Genomic DNA, 23,033 nt, shown 5'->3' with positions numbered 1-23,033 from the left:
CCCTTTAAAGTTATCAAAAGGAGTTTCAAACACAATGATACCTGGAGAACATCCTGATCACATCACGGAAAATGCTGCAAACCAGAGCAGCTGAGCTGTCAGCACAGGCACTCCAGCTGCTTTCACTGTGCTGGGCTCAGGCAATAAGGTCCCTGGGACAGGCTGTGGCTCCCTCTGCATTCACACAACACAGTCATGGTACAGTTGGTGCTTAACAACACAAACGTTTGATCATTTCACCAAGCTCTAAGACACATGGAGGTGGATCCTGTTGGGGTTTACATTATGCCATCTACTGACTGGTTCTAGCACAGTGACTTTAGATGTCCTATGCAAATCCTACTTCTCACTGGGGCAACGAGTTAAATGGCTGAAGATATTTTAAGCAACATGAAAGCCTATTTATAGTCACATCTCCTTTCCTTCCAGCGTCCACTGGAGGATGCTGAGTGCTTCTAAATACTCCGCCTGACCTGATGTGTCACATCAGAATTAAAACTTTAAGAATCCCTGAGAATTCTGATTTAATCTAGGAAACCACTCCCAGCACACAGAGTGTGAGAAAGAATTGCTCCACTTCTTACAGATATGCCAGCATTGCTTCACCGTGGGAAACAGTTTCAGGCATTTTGGTTATAATGGCACTCTGGGCATAGATGCATGGAACATGCTCTTTATTTCCCCTCCTCTGTACAGTGCAAATTGACAGTTATATCACAGAAATTAAAAAAATAAAGTATCAGCATTCACTCATTATAGTACTTCCAGTTCATCCGCATCATAGTTTTTTCTTGGCAAAGTGAGGAACAATGCCAGTTTCATCCTGAGGCAGGTGGCTGCCTTCTTCCTTCATTTTCAGGCTCTCCTCGGCAAGCTGGGATAGATACTTCTGCAATCACATCAAAAACAAAGCATCACTACCAAGACTGAAAACACTCAACATGGGTTGCTTTATACCTTTTTAAAGCTGTCACACTCTATCAGCATCTCAAAAGGGAAGAAAACACATAGAACCCCACTTCACTTAAAATCCAAGCCAGGAAATGTACTCTGTCAGGAAAACTATCTGGATACACAAAGAGCCTCAGAAGTTCAGTGGTTTACTCTGTGCCACAAGGGGAACTGGTGACAGAATCAGGAGGACCACAATTCCCCATCACTCTGTGCCTCACTCTTCTCCTTGCAAATTCTTTACTCACATATGCTGTAGGGCAGAAACCAACTCCACTGCGTGAACTGGATTATGCTAGTGTAAGACTGGAGTATCAGAAAATAGATGAGTTCCTGAGTCACAATTTAAAGCACATATATTACATTTCCAGCATGTCCAGTTCAGAGATACACCTTTTGCACAAGAACATTTGTTTTAAGGAAATAATCAAACTCAGTAATAATTAACACAATTTAGCAGTCTGTCTAGAGTATTTATATTTATTCTGTTTCTCCAAGATAAAGCCTTTCAGTACTTTAAGTACTAAGTATGATTTAAAAATACAGACATGGTCACTTGTGGCAGTGCTCTTAGTTGGCAGAGCTGCACACAAAATGGATGATGAACTGGTGTGAGTCTGAAAACGGGGCTCAAAGTATTTATTCACAGTCAACAGACCTAAAAATGGTTGGAAAGGAGCTTCTTCAGCAACAGCTAGTGCAGAGACACACATGGGAAATTCCTACATAATAATGTAGAGAAGCTCTTATTCATGACTTACACATAATACCACATGCAAGAATAACTGACCTGCACATTATTAGGATCATAAACCTGTCTCTTCTTGCTGTTACTCATTCTGATTTGTTTTGAAAAGACCATCTCACATTTCTGCACAATTTTATCTACTTGCTGGATTCCCCCAGAGTACAGTTTACTCTTCGGCATTCATGGGCAAGAAATGGATATAAAACAACTAAGGGCCATGTTAGGACTGTCATGTTGCCTCACATAAATACCAGTTTTGGATGCAAGAGGTACATCTGAAAGGAACTCAGTAATGGTAACAGATGGGCATATCTGTGACAAAATGATGACTGTACCCTTTTTACTCTTAATATAGGGATTTGGCTGTGGAAACGACACAACTCGCAGTCTTGATCCCTGGGTACAAAATTCCATATGGCAGAAAGCCAGAGTAAATATTACAGTAGTATACAGAGATATAGGATCCTTAAAGGCTGGGAGAAGTGTTCTGTACACCATGAACCGTAATAAAGCACTAACGTTTGCCATTGGATCTGATAACCCACTTTTTTTTTTTTTAAATTATTAGCTACCAATATAAGACTAAGGTTTATCTACCTCCTTTAGCCGACTTTGTCAGCTATCATGAGTACCACCAATCACCAGTTTTGAAGATCACAAACTACTCAGATCCATTTATAGCAAAATGACAGTCAAGGAAAAAAAAAATTCATTTAAATACAAGTTTTGATGAATACTGCATAGAACCAGAGGAAAACAGGATAAAATGCTTGTTAAATTCCACCAACATAGAAGACTGACATTTCTTGCAGAGGGCATGAATAAGCATCATTGCAACTAAAACAGTTGTAGCAATGCAGAACAATTATTTAAAATAATAATTTAAAATAGGTGATTTTCCACTTGAGTGGGCAAAAGTTGGATGAGACATTTAATTCCTCCATTAAGTAAGGTAAGAGGTATGGCTCAACAGAACAGTCTGTTTCATCACCATATCTGACAGATGTAATTTTAAAAGCTTTTGTGGTCTTTGTTGTTTTATCTCAAGTCAGTGTTAGGCAGTGCTCATGGGAAATGTCTTAAGTTCTTTCACTGACTCAGTTTTAGCTGGACCTTTTTTTCTATGACTACAACAAAATAACTTAGATAATGAAAAAAAAAACACCCTCTTTTTCCCATGGGACCAGTTGACAGGGGCAGGGGCTGGAGCTGCAATCTCTGCTTTAGGATGAGTTTCTTTGGGCCGGACTCACATGGGAAACACAGCCTGTACTTAGTGGTGCCACTGGTGAATCCCTCTGTATTTTTTTTTTGTATGAAGCAAAAAAAGGCATGAAACTGGGGACTTTTTTTCAAGCTGACACTTGGAAGATCCATTATCAGCAAGCACTGCAGCTCTTCAGGCAGAGTCTTTGAAAGCCAGAGGCCCTTGTATGATTACAGCTACGTAACATCAGGGAGATCAAGAAGAAAATTCTCACAGAGAAATCATTTGCTCCTTAATGTCACTGGAAAAGCCAATGCCTACTAGCCAGCTAGAGACAGGTGGTTATTACTTGAAGAGAAGCAGAGCTCCAGCATTCACTACAGGCAGAGGGAAGGAACAGGGAAAGAAGGAGCAGTGTTGCTCTTTCATGCCTTTTGCCAAGAGTGCCAACAATTGCTAATAAAAGTGTCTTCTGCAGCATGCACACTCTGCACACAGGCAGGGGCTCAGGGAGATGAGAGGCAAAGCCACCTCCTCCAAGGAGTCCTCGGCACAGGGTAGTAAATGCTCAGGCTGTCACAACTGTTGCTATCAACTGTGCATCTGAAAAGCAATAGAGGTGGGGTCTTTGGACTGAACTGCAAGCACCTGTGGTCTCCATGGGCTGTTATCAAGTGTTGATATGCTTATCATATATGCTTGTGGGAACCATACAAGTAATTACATGCTTATGCATATCCTTACAGAAATTATTCAATTGTGGTGTTCTATGTGGCTGAGCCACCGTGCTGTTCTGTAGCACAGGGAGGTGATTTCTGAGGGTCACAGAAAGGCCCCGGAGAGCCTGTGCGTCACCGAGCTCTGCGTGTTGAGACGCGCTGCAGAAATTCACACTAATGCAAAAATAAGTCTGGCAACGTTCATAGACTCCTGAAATGAAGGAATAAGGAAGGCTGCTGCTGGGCTCACTCCCAGTGGTACAAATGTCTGGGACCTGCTGTGCTAGTGACAAGGAACACAGATATATAGAGAAAATAAAATTATCACCTGGCCCCAATTTATTTATGATCCAGAAGTTGATTTCGAGAACCTGAGAGTGAGAAATTAGTGTGCTAGCATTTAGAACTACTGAAAGGTTTTGCTTATCTAAATTTTACTTTTTTTGAATTCTGCCCACAGCATAAAAACTAATTTTTTTGTACCATCAGCTTTCTCGTGCACAGTCCACCCCATAAGCTAGTTGTTAGCTGGCTTCAAGTGTGTTTTTACCTGAAGATTTTTGTAATGAACAGTGCTTCTGCAGTGACTTGTCTTTGCTGTTTCTTCATTTGTGTAGAAGAGTCCACAGAGCTTGCAGTAAAACCCAGTTCTAGGCACCACAAATTCGACACCTATTGAGAGATTCAGAATTACATTAAAATGTCAGTTGAAACCCTTCCCCTCCACAATAAACTTGTTTTCAAAGAAAAAAGGTGCTGTTTAGTTAGACGACATAGATATGAGAAGCCTGAATTCACTTCTCTAATTTCCCTAATTTTGCAATATCGAGCTGCAGTTTAAAATCCTGTGCATTGCAAATACACCTTCCACTTCTCTCTCAGACATTACACATATTTTAAAATGTACCTTCTTGCACATAATACTGAGTGGGAACTTCACTGTGTAACCTCAAGGGCTAGAGTAGCAATAGTACTTACTAGCAGTAAATACATGCTTAAGTTACACAGTTTGCTCTTTAGAATGTGCTTCTTCCAGGTGTTTTACTCATGATCAGTGTTTACACCCTAAAACTAATACTTTTACTAAAAGTATAATCAATGCTTTTATGACAAAAGCTTTAAAATGACAAAGTATTTTTCATATATATTTCATAGATCATTCAAGGATCTTATTTCATCTCACCAACATTAACAGCAATATTTTGCCATTCATCTGGAGTGAAATAAGCAATGACCTGTAATTAAAAGCCAGTTTCTTTCAACAGCTGCCCCTCTGTCCTATACCCTGTTCCTCAACTCTCCTCACAACTGTTCTGGAAAATAGCAAGTAGCCTTCAAGTGACATCTTGTTGTAAGCTCTAGGTATTGCAGAGGGTGGCACGGCAGGCCAAGGGCAGCCGGGGCATCCCAACCTACCCAGGGGAATGCTGAGCTCGGTGAAGACATCCTCTTGTTCCCAGCCTGGTGGAGAGTGCCTTCTCTTGGACTCCACCTCCGGGTATTCCAGAGATCTCATTTCCAGGTACCTAGAATTTGCTTAACAAATGAATAAATGTGTTGAAGGAAAACAGTTCATTAGTTTACAGAGACATTTGTAAACTTCTCGGAAACACATTCTGGGTGGATCTATAAATGAAGTAAAAATGCTTTTCCATTCAAACCAGAGGCCTACTCAATTCAACTCCAACAGCTATACTACACTGTGCCATCACCTCTATTTCTCTCAGTAGAGCATTTTTCTATTTCTGACTTAACTTTCACTACATTTCTTCTTTTCATTTTATAACCTCTAAATAGATCTGTAACATTATATGTGCCTCTAGCACAAGTATGGCCCAACTGCAGCTCCATAACCACATATGATATGTGGTGGCATGACCAGTGATGGAGCTGGGGCAACACATGGCTTCTGAGAAAGGGGGGCAAGCAGGACCTGCAGAGAGCAAATCCCCAAACTGCATAAGGAGCTGCATATGCAGAGTAAACCTTCCTCGGGTAGGATCTCTGTAGCACCATTGTCATCTTCTCCCTGGAACTACTCTTCTCCCATCCTCAGCTCTCCAAGGGATGGCTTCTGTTTTAAGGCTCTTGGCCACTTGAAGGTTTTGTTTCCTGACCAGTAGGGATGGGATGATTGGTCCCTGCTGACCAACAATAATGGACACAAGCAGCTGATTCAAGGTGTGAAAAACAGTGGATTGATTTGCTGAGGCAGATAAAGCCAGTCAAAAGAACACTTTCCCAACAAGTGAATTTTTTTTATTTCTAAAAAGGATTTTTGTTTTAATCACAGAGGGACAGAATTACAGATAAACTGGTCTGATTCCTATTACTCAGTTCTTACATCAAAGAACTAGTTCCTTTACCTGACAAAATTTCTATTGCATTGCAAATTTCACCTAGATAGGGGATGTATTTTCTCATAAAGCAAATATATTTTTGCCCAAACCAAACCCTTCCTGTCTTTCAAGTCTGTGGTTCAAAGATCTGCAATTTCTGGCTATGAGAATTATCTTTCTGCATTGTTTTAAATGCATCTATTACATAATTTAAAATAATGTAAAATCCTGACTGCTTGGCTTTCAAATTAACTAAAGACCATCCCAGGCTTCCAAAGCTGCAGCAGAGATCCTGGAAAAGCAGCAAGCTTCAGCTAGCTTTTCTTAAGACACCCAGGGCCTATGTGGCAACTTACATTGATTTCTGGGCTTCTGAGCTGGCAGCTGCATTTGCAGAGAGCTTAGAGCCATGCAGTGCGGATTTCAGATACCAAGCCAATGGCAGAATTCTGGGAAGCACAAGCTCCCCATGGAGCTTTCAGGCTCCCTGCCGGCAAGCTGGAAGCTGAGATGCTGAAAACACCAAAGTAACTATGCTCTTGGGATACCCAACTCTTTAATCAGTTGCCTGTCTGTGAAGTTGGAAGCCCAGGGGAGCCAACCTTGCCATTCCCAGTCCCAAGGAGCCTGCATGACAGTGTAATCTCCAAATAGGCAAAGCCTGGAAAGGTGTCTTCAACCCAAAGAGATAAGTATGAGAAACTGAGTGAGCTTCAAATCTGTCCTAGAGGAAGAATTTAGTTCAAAATCAGATATTCACATTGAATGTTCAAAGATTTCCTGCTGGAAATTGCACCCTCAAAAATGTTTCAAGAACTCCTGTTCACAAACCCTTCTCCATCACACAGACTGATAGCAATAAAAAAGAGCATTCATGGCCAACATGATCCATGTTGTTTTCCACTTCTCCTCATTATACACAGCCTATTCACTCAAGTTTCATTTGAAAGTGTGACAAGGAACTGAACTCCCTTTCAAACACTAAAGATATTTTTTTTTTGTTTTCTGACAGGTAAAGTATTAATAGGTAGCTATGATTACATTTATTGGCATTATCTCACAGCATGTCCTATCAGTTATATTAAAGGCAGCATGTGGTAGATAACAGAAGATGATACAGCAAGTCCTAACAAAAGGCACATATTTGCCTGAACAGAGACTCAGAAGTAACAATCTACATATTGTTACCTACATCTTTGTTGGAGACATGGACAGTGGGATTGAGTGTATCCTCAGCAAAATTGCTGATGATACCAAGCTGTGTGGTGTGGTTGACATCCAAGAGGGAAGGGAGGCCATCCAGAGGAGCCTTCACAGGCTGGAGAGCTGGGCCAGTGCCAACCTCATGAAGTTCAACAAGACCAAGTGCAGGGTCCTGCACCTGGGTCAGCACAACCCCAGGCACAAATAGAAGCTGGGGGAAGACTGGCTGGAGAGCAGCCCTGAGGAGAAGGACTTGGGGGTGGTAGTAAATGAGAAGCTCAACATGAGCCACCAGTGTGTGCTGGAGCCCAGAGAGCAACTGCATCCTGGGTTGCATCAAAAGAAGTGTGGCCAGCAGGGCCAGGGAGGGGATTCTGCCCCTCTGCTCTGGTGAGACCACATCTGCAATACTGTGTACAGTTCTGGTGCTCTCAGCACAGGAAAGATATGGACCTGTTGGAAAGGGTTCAGAGAAGGGTCATCAAGATGATTAAAGGCCTGGAGCACCTCTGCTATGAAGACAGGCTGAGAGAATTGGGGCTATTCAGCCTAGAGTAGAGAAGGCTCTGGGGAGCCCTTATAGCTCCTTCCAGTACTTGAAGGGCCCTACAGGAAAGCTGGGGAGGGGCTTCTCATACAGGAAAGATATGGACCTGTTGGAAAGGGTTCAGAGAAGGGTCATCAAGATGATTAAAGGCCTGGAGCACCTCTGCTATGAAGACAGGCTGAGAGAATTGGGGCTATTCAGCCTAGAGTAGAGAAGGCTCTGGGGAGCCCTTATAGCTCCTTCCAGTACTTGAAGGGCCCTACAGGAAAGCTGGGGAGGGGCTTCTCATCAGAGAAGATAGTGATAGGACAAGGGGTAATGGTTTTCAACTGAGAGAGGGGAGATTTAAGTTAGATACTTGGAAGAAATTCTTCACTATAAGGGTGGTAAGGAACTGGAATGGGTTGCCCAGGGAGGCTGTTGATGCCCCATCCCTGGAGGTTTTTAAGGCCAGGTTGGATGAGGTTTTGTGCAACCTGGTCTAGGGGTAAGATTCCCTGCTCATGGCAGGGAGGTTGGAACCTGGTGAGCTTTAAGGTCTCTTCCAACATTAATGATTCTGTGATTCTATGATTTCCATCTTACTAACACTTCAGTACAGCGTGTAAGAATACCCACCTTGTCCAGGAGCCAGCCAGACATTACAGATAATTTTCTGCTGACCTTCAGAGACTGTCACTCATTTCATTGACAATTCAAAATAAATTTAGCAGGGCACTGAAAGATTTCAGCTAAACTCATATGAACCTTGCCATGACAATTATAGCAGCTTATGCCTTTCAGAAAGCTTGCAAGCTGCTTATCATGTTTCCTTTACACTATTCAGCTAAGAGTCTCTAATGGTTTAGCTTGGCGAAAGGCACTGGGGTTCTTTTACTGAGCTGCTCCAAGGACAAGTCTTGATACTATTAGCAACATTTATTCTTGTTAGCAATAAATTTCAGTCTACTGTCAGAGAATACATGCAAGGTTCTCTGTGGGCTGAAAAGAAAAAAACCCAACACAACAGTAGTTACCCTTGGCCTCCGGACACTCTTGGCTTCCATGTCTTGTTTCTTCACCAGCGTTTTTAATAAGCATTTCCGTAACTTCTTTGCTCTCAACTCCTTGTGATCCCATCTGTTTGTAATCATCTATAAATGCATCAGTGAGCTGAAGAGTCTCTTCTTTCAGATGAACAGAAGGTAGATGGTGATCTTCAGGCTCCAAGTGACTGTCAGAGCTCTTACGCATTTTTTGTTCTTTCTGCTGGGGGTCAGACTCCTTTGCAGATTGGTCTTCTTGCAATTCATCTGACTTCTGCTCAGGGTCCAGATTTAGGCTTGATGCTTCAGTTACAGCGTCATCATTATCAACATCCTCCTCATCATCCTGACAGCCACTAGAAGCTACACTGCTCTTTGCTGATCTCAAGTTTGTTTCTAAAGCTTTATGAGCAAATTTGTCTTCACTCCTCGTTAAGTGTCTCTGATCGTTTTCCAGTTCTAACATGGTTGACACGCAGGGACACATTTCTGAACCTGTTTTATTTTTTTGATCAACTGGTACTATTTCTTCAAGTTCAGTTATATCTGGCTCCATGATTAAATCATCTTCTCCTACTTCATCTACTGTCACTAATTCCTCCATGTTAGCAGGATACCAGGTCTCACCTTCTATCTCACTTCCACTCTCCCAGTCTCGGTCCTGTAACAGAGATGTAAAACATTTGAGAAATCAGTGATTATGGATCAGCACTGTTAAAACATGGGCTTTGAACATTAGTAACCAGGAAAAACTTTAATCTGGCCATGCCTACCCCCCTTGTATCTTAGTTTCGAAGACCAACATGCCTTGGTGTTACAATTTTAAATCTTATGCACAAGGACAACCAATCTCTTTAATTATCACATCAACTTCACTTTGTGGAGATCCTGTATCTGCCTTGGGGATTACAGTTTCTCCATTCGCCTGCTCCTTACTTTTCTAGAAGCGGTGGAACAAGATGCAACCTGTTATACTTAATTATGCAACTGACTTTACTATATGATCCCTGAGGAAATGAACCTCTCTCCTTCCTCTACCTCCATCCCAGGGTGGTGAGAAATAGACAGTGCAATAATATATTGAACTCCAGTTTAGCCACTGTGGCTTTCACTGAGTATGTGTGGCTACATTCTGTAGTGATTTCCTTCCACTAGTGAGAGTTCTCTGCCAGGGACTCTTGGTAGACATTGGCCTAGACCTTAGGAAAAATTGGTTTATAAGTTATACTACAAGGTACAGAATCTGCTATACCTCATACTTGCATTTATAGATTTACAGGACTCAGACACAAATACTGGACTTCAGAAGTATTAGAATTATAAGGTATATGCCACTTTTAAAACACACTTGCAGCTTAGATTTCAACTCCCAGACACATCACATACACATAATCTATTAATAATCTGTATTCTCCTCCTGTTTGGCCATTCCCACACTTCCCCTCCTAGAATCTTAAACCAGCATGAAAACTCTGGGAGTTGACACTGCTCTTGCCAGGAGATCAGTTTTCTACAGCAACAGATATCAATAGCTTCCATATCTGACCATCAACCCATGACCCTACAGATATGAAGCTGGAGGAATTCCAAGGACATTGCTGTCCCCAACAGCGATGCTGCAGTAAGGGTGCTGTAAAGACATCATTTAATTAAAACCAGAAACAGTCAGAAGCAGCTACTATCCATAGTCCACCTAAGGACAATTTCCTGAAAAGTCTTCATCATTAGTCTTCTCCTTCTCCACTGACTGACCACATCTCCTATTTTTGGGCATGGTTCACAGAGTTACACAGTTCAGTTGGGCGTACATTACTTACAGTTGCCAGTGCCAAGGACTATGCGTGTGAAGAAATGTACATGGGCAAAGAGCAACTAATAAAAGAGTTCTGGAGACTTGAGGAAAAGTTAGCTCTTAAAGCAGAGGTCAAGATAAGGCAAGTTAATTAGATAGCCCCCTTTTATAACTCCTTTACCAGCTCTTCCAGGGAGGTGAAATATTTCAGTTGAAAGAATGTGCTACCAAACCTGGGTTTTCACTCATTGTGTCATGGAAGCTGCACCAACAACGTCACCAACCTTCTCTTTTCTTGTGTTTTCCAGAATGTCTCCGGATTCTTTTCCTTGTTTATTAGCTGAAGGTGAGCTCGTCTCTGGAACTTGCTCCTCTTTTCCAAACTAAAATAAATACAACATATACACGTATGGCAACACATAGTGGTACTCTATTATGTTTCTATTCTGGGTTTAGGGAAGCAAAGTCACCACAAGGTCACATTCTTTATTTCTAAAGTTTATGCAAGTCAGCTGGGCTGTGAGAAAAGACTCAAGCATTGGATTCTATTAGCAAGGCTGCACAAATGAGAATTAAGAAACAAATATAAACAAAATAAGAGAGAAGTAATTTACTTCATAGAATTGACTAGAAGACAGGTAGGGGAGAATATGAATAAATTAATATTTCTCTACCCACATCTGTTATGTTGGCTCAGACATTGTAAGGAGAGCAGCAGTGTTAAAACTACAAAAGAACTGGACTGTTTTGTTTATTGATGTAGGATCAGTCAAGAATGCAACTTCTTACACAGTCAGAAAGAACAAAACCACAGTACTACCAGGTACTTCATAAAAGAGGTGCAAAAGAAAAGTGTGAGGTCATGACATTCAAACCTATTTCTTCCTTTTAAAATAAGTTATTAGCAGTTTTCCCTGGATAAGTCTGCCTTTAACAAAACCACTTTAAAATAACTTGAAAAACATGCAGAAGAATGTGCAACACTGGTGACTTATGATGCTGTCTGACATTTCTCTCTGACTTCTCCCAAGGAACCATCCATCACAGTGAAATACCAGCCAAAGGAGAAGGATGACAAAAGGTGGTACAGACACAAATCTATGGCATGAGGCAGTGCTGCTGCTGCTGCCTGTTACAGAAACTAGCTGAGTTACAAGATCTATAGATTTGCACCAACACTGCCTCCCCTGTGAGAAGAACAAATGCAAGGTCAACTAAAAACAACCGAGATGGCCCTGACATCACAAAGTCACAAGCTAGAGATGGGCCCCTGGTCAGCAAAGCAGCTCTGCAGACTCCTGTGCCAGCATCCCCAGGGGTGGATGGTGGCAGTGTATCACCAGGGGGAACTGGGGGAGGCAAGGTGGCCCAGAGCCAGTAACAAGATCCCCATAGTGTGGGGACATGAGAATGGACTGTACTGGGACTGAGCGAATGAGGCATCATCATCTGTTCCCTCTTCACTGTTTCCCAGTGGAGAATCAAACCCACAAACATGCTTCTTTACCAACTAGGAGTATTTCTCCAGAGATCCCATAATTTTACATTAGTTGATTCAGTGGTTCTGCCACAGGAAGAAATTGATTCCTGACAGCACATTGAAGGGGGTGGTGTAAATTATCTCTGCCATAGCTGAAGGTAGGGACTTATGCTTAATGGAGACCAATTGCTCTGCTGAGTGGACCAAAAAGAAGATGTTCCTCATTATAAGTTCACTCCCCATTTTAGCATTGTAACAACCAGTTCCCTGTATCTTCCTACAAATATTGTGCATCTGTGCAGGAGGTGATGGATGCAGAGAAAGTAGCTATGAGGCATTGTGCACAGGTAATGTAAGCAGTAGGGCAATTAAGTCTCCACACACAACCTGCATGCAAGCAGCAGATTGTCACTTGGTTTTGTTGTGAGATGTCTGTCCCCTTTCCCTCACTGGTTTACTTGAAGGTTCTGTACTTGACCAAGAAAGACAATGGCCATGTACCCAACCCTGCAACAGTGTAATAGACCTGCACGGTCTGGGCAAAGGCATGGACAAGATGACCTCCCAAGATCTCTTCAAGGACTATATTTCCTGATTTTACTGTGGCAAAAAAAAAAATTGTATTTCAGCAGCACCACACCCATAACAAGTGACCTGAAAGATTTCAGAAAATATATTACTTTAGCATTTATCTTCTTATATATAGTTTGAGATCTTTATTTACCTCATTCGTGGGAAGTTTTGTTTCCTTCACATCACTGCCTTCAGCAGTGGCATCTTTCTCATGGTCTTTTTCAGCTTTCTTCACCTTATTCTTGTCACTTTGTTTTTGCTTGGAGCTCTCAGACCCTTTGCTGTGCTTCTGTTCAGCTGCCTCCTCCCTGGCAGCATCCTCACTGTAAGAATGCCTGCGTTCCCTTAACTTTGCCTCCTCCTTTCTCTTAGATCTCCCAGGTAAATCCTGCAGCTGCCTCTGAAACTTGTCAGATTTTGACTTTGAGGTTTTCCGGTAATAGTCATCTTCCCTGCTTTTGTAGCCTGATAAAGGGTGAAGAGAGCCAGGGGAACCACTCCTTAAATATTTTTCTCTGTGCCCTCTGCCTCCTTCAATCCGTTCATCCAAATCGAACTTGTCCAGCTGTCGGGAATAATGTTTCCTCTCGTGTACCCACATGTCAGTCCTGTCCCTCTTCTCATCCCCATTCTCTCGCCATTCCCTGCTGTCTCTTTCCTCTTCCCGTCGAGAATATGGGGACTGATCCCATGACTCTCTCCCATTTCCCCAGTCAGTCCTGCCCGTCCCCATCGGGCTGTGGGGTGAACTGCAGGAAGTGAAGCTGGGAGTGTGAGATCGGGGCGACAGGGAGCGGCTTATGGGGCTGCGAGAGCGGGGCCTCTCCGTGCCGTACCTGCTGCAGAAGGAAAAGGCAGCTGTAACTGGCTGACCCACTATGGCCCACCAAGTTCTTGTTCACTGGAAGCACACCGGGCGTGCCCTGGTGTCTGTGAGCCTGAGGCCTTTCACAGGCATGCACTGCACAGCTGCGAACACCGTGAACAGGAGAGAAGGCAGTATCATATTCACAGGGTTTAATGAAATCCTCACAGATCTGTCAAGGGTATATTCTTTCATTTCTAAAAGTCTCTCTCAGAGGTTTAGCGTTAAAAGCTTTGAGTATATTAATACCTTTACAATGACCCTAATGTCTGTACCCTTAATACTTACTCACCTAGGGCATCTCTGAGACAAAAGTGACAAAGGTCATCTGTTTAAGAGAGACCTTTTAGGACTGTGGTTCCTCTCCATGTTTGCTGGAAGGTCCAGAAGTCAGGCAGATCAGAAACATACCCAAATACATTTTAATCTGAACCATCTCCTTCCAGCCAGGTTTTACAGCATCCCCAGCCATTATGCTTTTCACTCAAGGGGAAGCAGAGTGGAACAGCTTCATTTGTGTGTTCTTCACATGCCAGGCGTATTTTCTGAGTCATCATCATCAGTAGGAGAGTTCATTTCTTTTCATAACATGCACAATTTCCATCTGATCTCATTACATAGACCCTGTACCAACTATTGTACCCACTTATATTTTTAGAGGCATTTGAAGTGAAATCCATTTTAAGGAAGCAAATTAGGTAAGAGAGGGAAGCACATAGATAATACGTTTTCTACATGTAGGTTTACAAACTTATCCAGGTCCCAGTTCCAAACTATGGAGAAAATTTACCTGTCCACTTCACGTAGCAGGTCCCTCTCCCTCTGCGAGTGGATATCCTGGATGATAGCAGCCACGTTCTTACCTGGTTTCTAAATGAGACAAAGACACTGCTCAGCCTGCTGCACTATTCTCCAAGCTAATATAGGTGATTTGTCTCTCAAGAAACAGCATCCATGTGTCATTTAATTATACTTTTAGTGAAAAATATTTGGTTTTGGTGTTGTGGTTAGTCTTTTCTGCAGCTGGTATCTCAATAACACCTTCAAAGCAGAAAAATAATACAAATGGAAAATCTGCTCCATTACGTTGTGGCACTGTCTCCTCATACCTGGCTGCTGCAAGAGGCATTGAAAACTAGCTTGTCCTTCCCTGGTACACATTCACCACAGAGTATGTTTTAGAAATTGGAGGTAAGAGGAAACAAACCAGATATTTTCTATAATATCTGAATCCAACAAGTATGGCAGCCTCTCTCTGACCCTTGAGATTCAAGATCACTTACAAAAGATGCACTGCTTCAGGCTGGAGTGCATGCAATTCATCAAACACTTGGAGCATGCACAGCTGAGCAACATAATCATGCAGGAGCTCAGAGCAGTTTGTAGTGGTAAATAGTTCGTGCATATTCCCCCTATGATGTTGCACTTTTGTTTGTGTGTTTGTTTTTAACAAAAAGAAAGGGCTGTTTCTTGTGCAGAGAAGAAAAATTTCATTACCTGAAAAACTGCCTTTGGAAAGGCTGAAAAATATTCCTGAAGTCTAGGCAAACTCCCACACTCTCTTGGGTAATTCCTATTCTGCCTCTATGTTAAGATGGACAGTCTGCCATCTTACATCTGGACCCCTTCACCCTGCCCTGGTTTACAGACTTTTGGCAACTCCTTTAAGTCTCCTTATACTATTATACATGTACAGGAAAGAGAATTTTCCAAAGGTGAAAACGTCTGAGTTACTTGTTTTTCCTCAAGGCTCATAAAATCCTCCTTAACCTCTTAACTTGGAACGTTACAGAATTACGTTATAAAATAACTTTGTACCATGTTAGACAATATAATATGAAGAGTTTCAACTCTGTATTGCCAGTTCCAGTTCAAGTCTCCACGAAAAAACAAACTCTCTAAGGATTGCATATGGCAGTACATAAGCTTCCATAAATATTCTTACAAAAGCACTGATTTTTGGACATTACTCAGGTGTTTACATCAGAAGCACCACACACTCTACAGAAAGTCCAAAGACGATTGTGCTGTTTTGACTTCATGTAAATGATAAAAAAAAATAAAAAATCTTGCTTTTTAATTCAGGTCTTTCACAAGAAAGAAAGTAAAAGAAATCAGTGTGATGTTTAGCCCTGCCACAACTGCTTGGTATAGAGATGACACTATGGCTCAAGCAAGCAAGAAGTGAAAAGCATTGTTTCAGGCTTCGTGCCTGACTAAAAGGAAAGGGCCATCTTACATCTGCTGACATGTTGTATCTTACACATGGCTGCATTTTAGACCTTTGTTAGACCAAGCAGTGTGGGGAGCCCACTCAGAAGAAAGCTCAGAAGGTACTTCTGAAATAATAGTATGAGAGGACCAGAGAAAATGGGGTCTCTTCCAAGAGTTGAAATTTAGAAAAGAACAAGCAGTGAGGTATAAAATATCATTAACATACATTCATTAATTTATCTTTCTTAATTTCTTTTTCCATAGTATTAAAGCATTAATTAGAAATCAGCAAAGATTTTTGGATGTATTCTCTAGCACATGCCATGGAAACTCAGGAAATCTGCTCAGAAATGACTCACCTTCAGCTGTAATTCCTTGTATCTTTTAGACATCCTAATAAGTAACTTGTCATCATTTATCATAGCAGGTTTTTCTTTGTAGTACTGCACCATGGCTTGCGCTGCTTCACTGTAAGCCATTTCCAGAAAGGCCTAGCACAAATGGGAAGAGCTTTAAAATCTACTGCATAATTTAAAATACAAAGTATAAGAGAGAAAAGGCAGCAAAATAACTTTCTTCTGGATTCTTCTAATGCAAAACGTTTCAACAGAACAGCACTGAGTAGCTTTCCTGCCCTGGAGTTGAAATAGTAACACTCAGTCCTTTGCACAGCCTCCTTTTAACTGCAAAGAACGGTTTCAACCCACTCTTAAAGCTTATATGCAGCTTTACAAGCCAATTTAGCTAAATTATTGCAATCTAATCTTTCTTGATTTGTGGAAGTATCACCTTTCCCTCACTTCCTCACTGGTGTTTGTGCATCATGGTCAACTGCTGACAGGATGCAGAGCTGCAATGATGCAGTGTGCACTGCTCCTGAGGTTGTCAGCTGGGTTTTGCAGAACCAGGTCAGAGCAGAAAATCAGAGCACAGGCAGCCAAAACAAAGCCAAAACAGAGTTTAAAAAATCTGAACTGCATTCATTAGCACTTTTAGCTACATTAGAATTGTATGCGTTGTGATTGCAGTTTAACTGGTCAAGGAATCTACTCAGAGCTGTGCATTTTGAAACATTACAATCTCAACCATTGCCCACTGGTGTGGATTTTACATCCATCTGTTCTGTCTGCTACAGGTACATGAGAAGACATTTTATAATCTTTCCTGCCTACCACCACTGGTAGACTTAAGCTACTTAAACTACCTTGAAGACAGAGCTCTACTACAATTTGGTGCAGAATAAAAGAGAGTGAGGTGCCAGTGCCCTCTGTAAGAGCACAGCCTTCCTGCAGCTTGTGTGTGCCAGATCACCCAGCACAGCCACAGCCTGGGGGCTCTGCTGCCAGCCTGTGCGTTTTTATGCCAGCAACTTGATCAGCAAAAACCGACTTATTTTTTTCACTTTAAGACCAGATTTAATATATTTATGTTTCTATTACTAATAATAATAATAATAATAATAATAATAATATATATATATATATATATTCTCCCCAAAGACTCTGTCTTCCTGTCAGTGTGTCTTTATGTCAATAGACATTAACACCAGTGACCCCAAACTCACAGTACCTGATTAGTGGATTTCATGAGGATATAGTTGGTGACCTTCCCAAATGGGAGACCCAGGTTAATGACATCATTCTCTGTGCAGCTTCCCTCGGGGAGGTTGCAGATGTGTACAACTCGACCCAGTGTAGATTTCCTCTGGGGAAACTGGGGAAAGAAAACAACTCAAAACAATGTTTTTATCTTAGATACTCCATCCACTAGACAAGACCTTACATTTCTGCAAAAAATTAAACCTACTGTTTAGCATACCTGTTCCTATCTATAAATATCTTCTTTAAAACCTTGTATTTTAATATCCTGGTTTAGAAATACAAATGGGAAGGGTAATGTTTAGCTGCAGTGAAACTTGCAATGGAATCTCCATCCCTGGATACTACCAAGACCAGAGAGGATTTCTAGAAGAGATGCTCTCATTCAAACAGGATTAATGATGTTCCTGCAAAAGCTAATTTGCCACTTCAAACCTAATGGACTCCAGGGCTTCACAGTCCTGGTAGGTCAGAGTAGATGGCTGGCTTGCCACAGGTACAGGCCAGGGGTAAAAGTGACCAGTGCCAGACTGGGCCAGTGGCAAAAGTGACCCTGGTTAACTTGTGAGAGGACACACAGTGTCCATTCAAGGGAAGATGCAAATCACGTAATCTTGTAGGATCAAGTTCACCAGAGCCATCACAAATGTTTGGCTTGTCAGCAAGTTCACAAGTTACAGAGCTAATGTTATCTTATTTACACCTTTGTCTACACCCTCCCTTTAGGCTTCATGACTTAACCATTTGTCTATTTTTGCTGCAGCAAGACCCCACAGTGGTCTGCTGTTCAGCTTGCATCTTACAGAACCTGCCCAGCTGCAGAAGGCAAGTTAAAGAACGGTCAAAGTCCAAAAGTAAGATATTTTCTCTAGCAGAAAAATAACAAAGACCTGATCCTGAAAAACTCGACAGCACCTGGACAGAAAAGGAAGTGATGCCTGCACCTGGCAGGGCAGCATGTAGTGCACAACAGAAGAATACAACTACAGTTAGCAGAGGAACAGGAAACTTCCCTGACAGCCAATGCACTGCTAGTGTAGAATCACCCCAGATCACCCGGCACCTCTGTTTTGATAGATCTGTTAGGAGATGGTATTTTAAGGGTCTATGGGACTTGAAAGCCTTAGCTGTTCCCTATGTAGGCTCCAGAGCCCGTGTTCAGACACGTGCTCAGCAGTACATTAAATCAAACAACTGTAAGATGTTGCCACCTCCCCACAATTGGCAATGGCTTAAATTAAAATGCTACGCCATAAATCTGCTGTAATTTGTGATTAAGAAGTAGTCACATACTCATACCAGAAGTTGATGGGCTGTACTAAGCAATAATGTTGTCAGCTGATTGAAGTTAAATTGGATCCATTCATTAAGCAGAGCTGTAAATCACAGCCAGAAAAGGAGTATACACCTTCTATATCCACTGTCAGAAAATCAGAAGAGCTCTTTTGTGTCAAATGTTGAATGTAATTTTCAATAAGACTCTAAGTTAACTTTCTTTGCAACCAATGCCCACAGGGGTTTACCCATGCAGTTTGACATCTACCACAAAAATAATTTGATGCACAGCAGTGAAATGCACCTTACAACATTTGCCATATTATTTCACCAATCCAATGTGACTTTTTTTTTTATTGCAGCTTTTTTTTTTTCCATTTTTTTTTCTTGCTTTTCAAATTCTTTATCCTGTTCTTGAGCGTCACATGAATCTTTTCGAAAGATAAGAAGAAACTGACAGTCTCATCCCTACAGTGCTAGTGGCTCTCCATGCCTGAGTGAAGACTTGTAGCACTGTATTTGCCTTTTGAAGAGGGATAAAGTTATTTTCAGATGAATAGCACAGAGCAAGCTCTTCCAGAAATCTGAACACTTTGTTTACAATTACATGCAGGGTCAAGTATAATCTCCCACTGCTCAAATAAATGGCAGCAGCTTAGCTGAAAGTGAATACTGCCACACCAAAGTGTAATAAATTATAAGCCACCTGGGTTGTGGGGTGAATGACAGCTGGCAAACTCAGTCTTAACGCCTCTGACATCCCTGTCCACCCAATGAGTTTCTGAAGAAAAAGAGGATTTATAGTGTTCTGGAACACCAAAGCTACTGTTTCTTTTATCCCTCATAGTACTGCAGGTCATTCAGAAAAAAAAGGGCTTCTGCAGGCAGCTTAAATGATAAATAGTGACAGATTCTAAGGAGAAATGATACTGGCATTAGCAGTAATTTCATTTGTTCTGAGGTTGACAGACATGATGAAAAGAAACATTCCTCCACACCCGCTGCTACTCCACCTCTGACCTTGGAGGCAGCCGTCATGAGCAGCACTGCTCTTTGCTCTCCTACACACACAGTGTCTGTGACAGGCAGAAGCTAAAACTCCTTCAAATAACCTTTGTCACAGCAAAACCACAAAGCAGAAAATTGGTTGGATTAAACAAATCTGGGTGGTGCTTCTGCAAGCAATGCCTGATGCAAACTGCAGTGGCACAGGGACACAACTCAGCCTGGTTTTCCAGACAACATCAGAATATGTACACAAAAGTTAACAAGGTGAAAACTTGAACCCCTGGATTACTGCTGCTATTCCATGAACGCCCTAACACAAGTTCTCAATGCCTCAAGCTTTAATTGTAGCTTTCTGATACATATTGAGCTTCATGTAAATCCTAACAACTTTGTGTTTCCATTATATATATATATATATATAAAATTTGCTTTAATCTGCCTTTTTTCCTGGTTTTCCTTTTAAAATGCATATATAAAAAGAATACACTAAAATAAACTAAGAAAAAGCTAGTCCAGTATAATGAATTGATCTGGGACCCCCAAGTAAGTAATGGTTAGAAAAGCTGCAGGCACTATCTTTGCCACTCTTGCTTCCTGGGAGAAGGACCTCAGCATAGAAGGGCAGAGAGCAATTGCTACAAATAAATAACTGGAGAGATGGCAGGCTGCTTGCTGGGATCAATACGTCATTTAAGTAAAAAGTAATAAAAAAATCCATTTCAAGCTGAAGCTGACCTTCCTGTGTTTAAAAGATTCAGAAAATGGAGGGAAAAAGTCAATGGGATACAAGCAAAGTGATTTACCCTCCTCCACAAACCTCTCTAAGAAGCAACCAATTTTAGCACTGGAAAAAAAACCCCCAACAAACAAACTACAATCAGGTTTTGATTTGGCCAAAATCAAAAGCATAGACAAGGGAAGTTGAAATAACAGACTGAATATTCAGATTATTGTCTAAAAGGAATCCTTCATGAGTTTAATTCTGGCAAGTGGAAGCGGCTTCTGCAAGAATCTCAACATAGAGATCAGTTTGCTTAGTTACTCACTCTTACCCCTGATGAAGGAGAAGAAAATGTAGGACCCGTCTGGCCAAAGGATCTTGCTGATGATGAGATAAAAGATGAGCCAACATTTGGTGGATAATCTAAATAATGGATTACACACATTTCATTAAAATCTTGACTCATTAATTGCATTCGTGTGCTTGGTAAGCAATGTCCCATTTACATAAAAATTAATTTCATAGTCTCTACACCAAATTATGCACTATTTAGTTGTACTGTGAAAACAAATCATTGCCTGAAAGAAACAAATTCATACTTCGAAAGGCACAGTATTGGCTTTTGTGCACAATCTCTGAAAAGTGTTCCTTGGAAACTTGTATCACATTTCATTTAAAATGTCTACTTTTCCCCAGAGACTGACTTCCCTTTCAATTAGAAGAAAAAAAAAAAAAAAAAAAAAGGTGTTTTAAACTATTGCATATACAACGATTCACCTTCAATATTAGTTGTATTGAAAACTGCTGCATTATTTGGTGATAAATGCAATGTTCCATCTGCTGAGCTTAACACACACCGGATACCAGTGCTGGAAAAGAAAGAAAAGAACTTTAGGAGCATGCATAACATGCCATAAATATTAAAGCATAATTATTAGACATTATATTCCTGGTGTAAAGCCACTGAAGCAAGGGATGCTCTGTTAGAAATTCAGTTGGAAGAGTTTCGCTAAAATAATACTTACTTATCTGAAAAAGCCATACATTTTTGGATGTGAAGACTTCCCTTAATGTGCTGATCCCAGTCCTACGTTGAAACAAAGAGATGATGAGCATAGGAGAAATCCTGAGACAAGTTTACAAGAGATTGCTTCTCCACTCAGTTGTTCTTATTCTAAAAAACAATACTGAGATGCTGAAGATGAAATTGTGTGATGCTGGAGCCACACACACCTTCTTCCAATGCATTTACTGATTTGTTATTTGAACATTACATTAGCCATTACTTTACAAAAGGGGAGCTTCTCTGTCTTAGTTTTTACATCCAGCACATTTCTATTAATCCAATTATTTCACTCTAGCTGAAGAACTCATCCTGCAAGGCCCTGAGCACACTCAGCTCCTGCAATCTCCATAACAAGGTGCTCAATGCACAGGGCAGCCAGGACAGCTCTTACTGTATTTCAGTAGATTGGCAAAATTTCTCAAAGTACATCTAGCTATTTACAGTTTTATGATCCAAATGAGACAGTGGACCAACAAAACAACAAAAAAACTCACCATAATGACATTTTTCCTGCTCTTCTAAAATGCTTAATGCAAAAGAAAGAGTGCTCAGCATGCCCTAGACCAGTCCTGTAGCTGCAGCAAACACACAGCAAACCCTTTTGCAAACAGCTGCTGAAGGAGCAAATATATTAAAATATCTCAAAACTCCCCGGGTGTGTAGGTATTGGGCACTGTTTCATTGGCTGGTCATCCTCCTTCCTATATAAATGGTGTTGCAACATTTTTGTCAGGCTACCATCAGTGTGAAAACAGATGCCTTTGCAGTTCGGTGCCAATCCTGCGATGTGATGGAAAAAGCTGTGAGGACTTGTTGAGCAGGGCTCACCAGGAGGCCAGAACAACGCCAGCCAGTGCCCATGTATGGCTGCAGGGCTCAAAGGCTTCTCCAGACCTGGCCTGTATAACATGATCTAGCACACAGGCTCTCTGGGCAAGCAGGAAGCTTCTTCTTTAGGGTGAGGTTGAATTTGGAGTTCCCTTGGCAGTATGAGCAGAGAAGTGGGAGTGTGGTCTGCACTGCACGTGCTGAGGAGCTTCTTGCTTCCAGGTCAGAGTTGCTGGGGGCCCCAAGTCCTAAACTTTCCTTAGAACTACTAGAAGGAGGAAAAGATCCCAACACAGGAATTACTAAAATAATTCTATCAAAATGCACCGTTTCATTTAAGCAGCCAGCTTCCAAAAGGCTGTTGGGGGAGGCCTTTGGGATCAGAAGTGTAAAGGGAAAGGGAAAAGCAGATGAAACTGCAAGCATGAAGTTACAACACCAGACTGAGAAGCAGGAGATCGGCTTCAAGCTCCTCCTCCCCGAGCTTTGGGCCCACGAGATGAGCCACGACCCCAGCCTGGACCTCGCATTTCTCACGCTGGTGCCATAACCTCAGGGCCTTTCACAGTGAGATGTGAAGCAAAACCAGATCTCGAAACCCCGGTAATTGCCATGAAACAGATGTACAACACCCTTAGCGAAACTATGGCCCTTTGTTCCCAGCCCTCTCAGGACGAAGGACGCTGGTGGCGAGGGCTGACAGCAGCCTGTGGGGCTGCCCCGGGGGCACCTTAACACCACTCACCTTCAGATCGAAGACCTTCTTGTCGCACAGGGCGCAGAGGTGCGGGAAGCGCGGCGGGGCCGCGCCGCGCGGCTGGTGCGGCTGGAGGGCGCGGGCAGGCGGGTCCCGCTCCTCCGGCTGCCTCATGCG

The 23,033-nt window shown here is 41.9% G+C and overlaps 1 protein-coding gene across 1 annotated transcript; it reads right to left on the bottom strand.

Annotated features, from left to right (window-relative positions):
- Positions 1-778: 778 nt before the first annotated feature.
- On the bottom strand, positions 779-23,030 carry RBM20 (RNA binding motif protein 20). Its single transcript, XM_010007931.1, has 13 exons — positions 22,905-23,030; positions 21,291-21,352; positions 21,043-21,134; positions 20,597-20,688; positions 17,233-17,376; positions 16,023-16,154; positions 14,240-14,319; positions 12,736-13,420; positions 10,816-10,914; positions 8,731-9,400; positions 5,042-5,161; positions 4,176-4,297; positions 779-889 (listed from the first exon to the last, which is right to left on the bottom strand). Exons 1-13 carry the CDS (start codon positions 23,028-23,030, stop codon positions 779-781), a joined length of 2,535 nt encoding a protein of 844 aa, XP_010006233.1.
- Between the last annotated feature and the right edge of the window lie 3 nt (positions 23,031-23,033).

The sequence above is a fragment of the Chaetura pelagica genome, unplaced genomic scaffold (assembly GCF_000747805.2).
Source record: "Chaetura pelagica isolate M959 unplaced genomic scaffold, ChaPel_1.0 scaffold531, whole genome shotgun sequence".
NCBI classification, from domain to species: Eukaryota; Metazoa; Chordata; class Aves; order Apodiformes; family Apodidae; genus Chaetura; species Chaetura pelagica.
Note: the sequence above shows the minus strand (reverse complement) of the source record. Positions and strands in the feature narration are given on the sequence as shown.

Coding starts and splice junctions, on each gene's coding strand:
- RBM20 (XM_010007931.1), bottom strand. CDS start 23,030: ATGAGGCAGCCGGAGGAGCGGGACCCGCCTGCCCGCGCCCTCCAGCCG. Junction 20,689..21,042: donor CAATACAACTAATATTGAAG/GTGAATCGTTGT, acceptor TCCATTATTTAG/ATTATCCACCAAATGTTGGC. Junction 5,162..8,730: donor AGAGTGTCCGGAGGCCAAGG/GTAACTACTGTT, acceptor TCATTTGTTAAG/CAAATTCTAGGTACCTGGAA.